The sequence below is a fragment of the Triticum urartu genome, chromosome 3, assembly GCF_003073215.2.
Source record: "Triticum urartu cultivar G1812 chromosome 3, Tu2.1, whole genome shotgun sequence".
Taxonomy (NCBI): Eukaryota; Viridiplantae; Streptophyta; class Magnoliopsida; order Poales; family Poaceae; genus Triticum; species Triticum urartu.
In genome coordinates, this window is record NC_053024.1 from 3,132,523 (window position 1) to 3,139,141 (window position 6,619).

General features: G+C 43.1%; 1 protein-coding gene across 1 annotated transcript; it reads left to right on the plus strand.

The window, feature by feature from the left end:
- Window positions 1–1,216: 1,216 nt before the first annotated feature.
- LOC125542982 lies at window positions 1,217–4,254 on the plus strand. Its single transcript, XM_048706224.1, has 2 exons — window positions 1,217–3,710; window positions 4,200–4,254. Exon 1 carries the CDS (start codon window positions 1,217–1,219, stop codon window positions 2,501–2,503), a length of 1,287 nt encoding a protein of 428 aa, XP_048562181.1. The 3' UTR covers window positions 2,504–3,710; window positions 4,200–4,254.
- The last annotated feature ends 2,365 nt before the right edge of the window (window positions 4,255–6,619 follow it).

Here is a 6,619-nt window from a genome sequence, read left to right on the forward strand (position 1 = left end):
AGCTCAGGAGGAGCTCGATGAAGATCTTGTCATTTGTCTTGCTTCGTTCTAGTTGATCAGTAGTGGAGCCCAGTTGGGGTCGATCGGGGACCTTTGCCGCATTTGGGGTTCTTCTTTTATTTTGGTTCCGTAGTCGGACCTTGTTTGTATTTGGATGTTGTAATGCTTTGTTCCTGTAATTGTGTGAAGTGGCGATTGTAAGCCAACTATGTAACTCTTTCCCTTATGTATTACATGGGTTATGTGAAGATTACCTCACTTGCGACATTGCTTTAAATGCGGTTATGTCTCTAAGTCGTGCTTCGACACGTAGGAGATATAGCCGCATCGAGGGCGTTACAACAATGTATACATACTACTGAGTCTTCTAAATAGCAAAAAAAAAAATACTACTGAAGTTTCCGAGCATTTAGTATGAACCACGGTAGTTGGGGTGACTGATCTTCTTGTCGTGGGCGTTCAAAGTCGTCGAGGTGGGCAGCTTGCACTGGTGAACGAGGAATTGATGAAGGAATTTGGGATCAGTGACAAGTTATCTTTAGCACTTGCAGAGAAAGAGGTGTGCAGAGACCAGAGGGACCAACGGCGGCGCCTGCGGGAGGAGGTGCGAGAGACGGCAGATCTCCTAATACTTAATCCCATACAAAAAATCAAACACATATTTTTGCACACAAATTCATTTACAACACATATTTAGAGTACTTCATTTCATAGATAACGTTAACATCAAATATAGAGTACTTCATTGCATATAGATTCGGATCGTTCGTGTTAAATGTGTTTTTATGAAAGTTCTGTATCGCTGAAGTTTAAACCATCTCGTATATGCATGCTCTTTCGTACGAGTTGGTTCCACCGGGTATAGAAGCTGTGACACGCCACCTGTATGCATTTACTGCGACGTGGTGGGCGGTGGCTGATATTTTCACTTGACTAGTCACTGTTGCTCTTCCCCAACCTCATTACGTTCCCACTCTTGTTCTCCACCCTGATCTAAACTTGGTGACCTGCTCTGTATATTCTCTCCGTGGCATAGAGTATCATTCTAAAATAATTGTTGAACAACGCAACCGAGTGGCAATACATCTTGCTGTGCCGAAGCAAGAACACGTTAAGAGAACTTGTCACTGATCCCAAATTCCTTGACCGGTTCCCAACATAGCGGTTCATACAAAATGCTTGAGAAACATCACCTCAAGCTGAAATTCCAGTTCGTATGTTTGATGTTTTCAACGAACCGGGCCGCCGACGCAGCCCGCGCCTGCATCCGCAGATCCCCTCTACTGAGGATGAGGACGGCGACGGGATGCACCGCCACCGCGGCACCTCACCGGATCCACCTTCCTCCCTGCCAGACAACGACAATCTCCTCTGGGAGGTCCTCCTCCGCCTCCCGCCGCAGCCGTCCTCCCTCCCGCGCGCATCCGCCGTCTGCAAGCGCTGGCGAGGCATCGTCACCGACCCCAGGTTCCTCCGCTGCTTCTACGCGCACCACCGGAAGCCGCCTCTCCTCGGCGTCTTCCATTTGCGCTACACCTTCGTCTTCACATCTTTGCTGGACCCTCCCGACCGCATCCCTCCTCAGCGATTCAGCCTCGGCCGCTACGGTTGGGCCTCTCTTGGGATGGTGATCGATTGCCGCCATGGTCGTGTCCTCGTCCAAGGAATGAAGGGGAATGAGGTCATTGTGTGCGACCCCATCACCACCAGGCAGCACCGCATGCCCCTTCCGCCCGAGTTCAGCAAGTCTCCCATCAGTGCGGCGGTGCTATGCGCTGCCAGCGAACAGGGCCACGTCCACGGCGGTTGCCACTCGAGCCCCTTTAAGGTTGTCTTGGTGAATATGTGCACTCCGAAACCCATTGCCTCTGTTTACTCCTCTGAGACTGCCACCTGGGGCAACATCATCTCAACGGAGTCTCCGGGTAGCCTTTGTATTACTGCCTATCAAGGATCACTTGTTGGTAATGCGCTCTACTGGTTGCAGCATGAAATTGGGAATGGCATACTTGCATTTGATTTGCATGACCAGAGTCTAGCTGTTATCAGGGGACCTACCATTACAATCGATTTCAACCGTGATGTTGGTCAGATCATCCAGGCCGAGAATGGCGCTCTTGGCTTAGCCGTACTGTCTTACCCTCGCCTCCACATGTGGCAGAGGAATGTCAATGGTCATGGTGTTGCCACATGGCTGATGTGGAAGACCATTGAAATACATACCATTCTTGGGCTCCCTCCTCAGATTCCGGAATACTCCAAGCTGTCGGGATATTATGAGGATACTGATGCAATTTTTATCTATGTGGACGGCAATGCATACATGGTTCAACTTCAGTCCATGGAATGCAAGAGACTTGATGGAACCCATAACATTATTAACTTCTATCCTTTTACGAGTTTCTATCCACCAGGTGATTGCTCATCCTTCTTTACATATACAGTAGGAGTAACGCAATCTACTTATGTTCTGTACATGATTGCTCGAATACAACTATTGTGATTCTTAAACTTATTATTAAGCTATCTCCAATAGTAGAACTTATTTTGTAATTGCCCCTTTCATAGTTGGATGAACTTATAGCCGTATTATTTTAGTATATGTTATCTTATAATGTAGTTGTCTTGTGTGTTTGAGGATATCAAATCAAACTTCAAATTAGTAACTCAGTTGGCACGTTTGTAACCACAAACTTAGTTATGTTTTTTTTATCCATTTTGATTTTGATCTTGGCATTAATCTGAACTCCATATTGAATTAATACTTCCTAAAATAATAGTGATTTTTTCATTTGGTTATGAACCCTTCTGCAGGTCACGGTCACTTGTACATTTGTAGCAATAAAATAAAATTGAACTTCTTGTCTTGGCATAATTCCCAATATCACTTTTATTGCTAGAGTTTGTTGTTTTGGCATAATTGGTCTAGTTGACCTGAGGAACAATGAGTTGCATGAGAAAAATAACTAGGCCATGTCAATTTTTTCTTCTTACCAGCTAAATTCTTAGTTACGAGGCAGCTAAGTAGACCGCTTCTATGAATATTCCTTGCATTTTACTACAGAAGTAGTTTGCTTTTATCTATTTCTTGTATCAAGAGTGACTTATAAGTGAGTTATTTTCGGTAATCCACGGATGAGCCCAAGCTCATCTACTCATGATGAACAGTAAGATCCAAAAAATAGTAAACAAATTCAAAAAATTCTGAAATTTTCTGACATCCAAGATGCTCGAGTATGCTAGGAGCGTGCAAATTCTCGTTGCGAAATGACAATCGAGGGGATGTAGACAAAAAATCAGGTCACCAAGGTGCCTTTCTTCAAAGTTTGTTGGAGAGCTGAATTTTCCTTTTTTGGGGCTCAAGTTACGTTTCCAGCTCATCTTTCTAACCAAGGTTTTTAAGCCGGCAAGGCATCTAAAGGTGATCAACCCCCGCCTTACCGCCTAAGGTGGACAAAATGCAAATATGCTGCCAAGGCGCCTTACCACTTAAGCGATGCCTAAGCATTACCTTATGAACGCCTTAAAAACCATGTCTCTAACTGTCTCATGTTGCCTTCTCTTATTCATGTGCCTTTATTCAGGAACTGTTGTTAATTGCATGACTTCTCATAATTCTAGGCACAACTATTACTGGTTGATGCAATGGAGCTGAACTGTTAGGATGATTATCTGGTTTGATGTGCTAATGTGCTGAAACATTTTAAATGGTAAGAAGATTTTTTTATTGTAGTTTGTGAGATTTTGATTGTTTGATTCTCTTTGGAAGAAATACCTGGTGGTCAATGAGGGTCTCATGCACCCTCAGACTACGGTCATAAAAATGGTGGTCATGCTAAGTAATTTGGTTGTTTCATATTCTATAAGTTGAAAGTAGTGTATTTCTAGCCAATTTTATTAGCATAATCACCGTTCTCATCATTCAACTCCCCCACCCAACAAATATTTGAATAGAGCCTTTGTTGTCAGTGGTGTTCTAGGGGTTGGAGCTAGTAATATGATATAGCTCTTCTTTTTTTGAGGGTATATGATGTAGCCCCCCTTTTTTTTGCTGAGCTCATCATGAGTTTGTACTGTCCTTTTTTCGCTTGCTAGTTTTTACTGTCTTGTTCATACACTATGTTACATAGGTGTTATTATAAGATTTTATATTTATCTGTATTGAGTTACTAGAAGATTAACACTTTTGTTTACTCCAGGTGAAGAATGGCTGCTGCAGTTGTTAGTTGTCACCGAGTCTGTCGTGTCGCGTCACACCAATGTGGTTGGTGGTGTTTATATGTTATCTGCAAAAAACTTAGCGTGTCTTATGCGAATCAAGTATGTAATGTACTAAGATGCTTTTGAATATGTAATCTGGGGAATTTCGGCCTATACCAGTATTATTTTAAGTTGGGTTTCATCATGTCTTGCTTTTTTCTACATGCTGCGTGCTTGGCAGCTCATCTCTTGAGTCTAGACTTGTATGTTTGTCTGCTATTCAGCCATTGTGTGAGAAGAATTGGCATGGCTGTGCTAACTGAGTGATGGGTTAAAGAAATTCTAGTTCTTTTTATATGCTAGATCAAATCAGATCTGCACCCATTCGAGAGCTATGACTGAAATTGATCTCAGCTGCATTGATCTCTGCAAAAAAACTTACCGTGTCTTATGCAAATCAAGTATGTAATGTACTAAGATGCTTTTGAATACGTAATCTGGGGAATTTCGGCCTATCCTAGTATTGCTTTAAGTTGGGTTTCGTCATGTCTTGCTTTTTTCTGCATGCTGTGTGCTTGGCAGCTCATCTCTTGAGCCTAGACTTGTATGTTTGTCTGTGCTATTCAGCTGTTGTTTGAGAAGAATTGGCAGGGCTGTGCTAACTGAATGCCAGGAAGTTGCTCTAGATTTTTTACAAATTCTAGATCTGTTTGTATGCTAGATCAAATCAGATCTGCACCCATTCGACCAAAACGAACCCTTGTAAGCATGGTTTGGGTCTTGGTCTAGAAGTTATTTCGACATTTAGACGTCTGAAATAATTGCTGTAGAAATTATAAACGTCTGAAATAATTGCTGTAGAAATTTGGTCGAGAGATATGGGACTTTATTTGCCCTGGGAGCGAGGTTGCTGCTGATGTCCAGTTATTTTGTAGTGGTATATATGAGCCACAGGACCGTTGTTCTCGCAGCGGCTGCTGAAGATGCGGGTCTGGACGGCAGCGAGTCTACAGTCGCAGTCGAAATTGGATTCTTAGCTGTAATTCTCTGCTGGGCTTCCAAGTCGTCTCGAGCGTGTTTCATACGACTGAATTTTCTTGCCCTCTGAGACTGACTAGTTACTGCTGTCCACTGAATTCCTAGAGAGCTATGACTGAAATTCATCTCAGCTGGATTGATCTCTAACTCTGACTGAAATTCCAAATTGCCACAACGCTTATATGACTGAACTTGATGGAGTTTTTTTTTCTTTCTATTTGTGGGCTCTATTCGGCCGATATTCTCTTTTACCGCTTGGGTTTGCGGGCTCTGTTCGGCCGCAGCCGATTTCGGCCTTTAAACCGCGTTTCTCTCGGCCCTTCAGGTGCGTACCCCTATTGAGGTGCCAAGTGAATGTTGTTTCACCAGAGTTGAGGACTGCATTTGCCTTGAAGGTGTGCCCATCATAGTTCAGGTCATATTTATCATACGTGAAGGGTATGGCCTTTGGAAACAACCATGCAGTCCCGTGGAAGATCAGACATGTATAAGATCCCGCCATATACCAGAATTGGCTAGCGTTGTTACTGAGGCAAGAGGTGTGAAATCTCTTGAACAACGTACCAGGGTCATGACTTCTTGTGATGATTGAGGTTGTTTGTACCCATCAGTTGCTAAGTTTGTATTGATGAACTTCTGAACTGGGCACTGCATTGATGTTTCCACGAGAGGGATGATGTTGATGACACGGCGCCTGTAATAGATCGCGGTCACTCTGCAATGGCCATTTTTCTAAACTGCATAAGTCTGAAGATGAGAACCATGATCTTTTATTTTTCATGTTGCTCTACCTCTATGTTGTCAGATCGCGGGAACTGTTATCACATACTCCATCCGTTCCTAAATATAAGTCTTTTTAGAGATTCCCATATGGACTACATACGGAGCAAAATGAGCGAGTCTACAATCTAAAATACATCTATATATATCCGTATGTGGTCCCTGCTAAAATCTTTAAAACGGCTTATATTTCGAAACGGAGGGAGTATGCTTGTGTGCAGTATGCCAATTTATCTGTGATGACAAATTAATGTTTGGAGGTAATGCCGGCCTCACCATAGTAAGGAAAAAAATTGTGGTAGTGGACGCACATCATGTAGGCGAGACGGGAGAGTTTGTGGTTGTAGCGGCTGTGTGCGGGCATAAAGGAGTTTATGCTAATTACTTTTACTTTCATATTATTGTTTGAGGACTTTGAAAGGAGAACAAAATGGCAAATAATCCCTCAAAATTCATAGTGTGGATGTGGAAGGTTGGGTTTTTTTGAGCTGGATTCATCCTTGATGGTTGCGGCAAGCTTGGATGGGGAAGGTAGGGATAGTGGGTGAAGATGAGGAGGAGAAGGAAGGCAAAGGAGAATAGTGGTTTAGAGGTACAAAAA

Bases quoted from the DNA above. Each gene is read 5' to 3' on its own strand.
- LOC125542982 (XM_048706224.1), top strand. From the start codon at position 1,217: ATGTTTGATGTTTTCAACGAACCGGGCCGCCGACGCAGCCCGCGCCTG.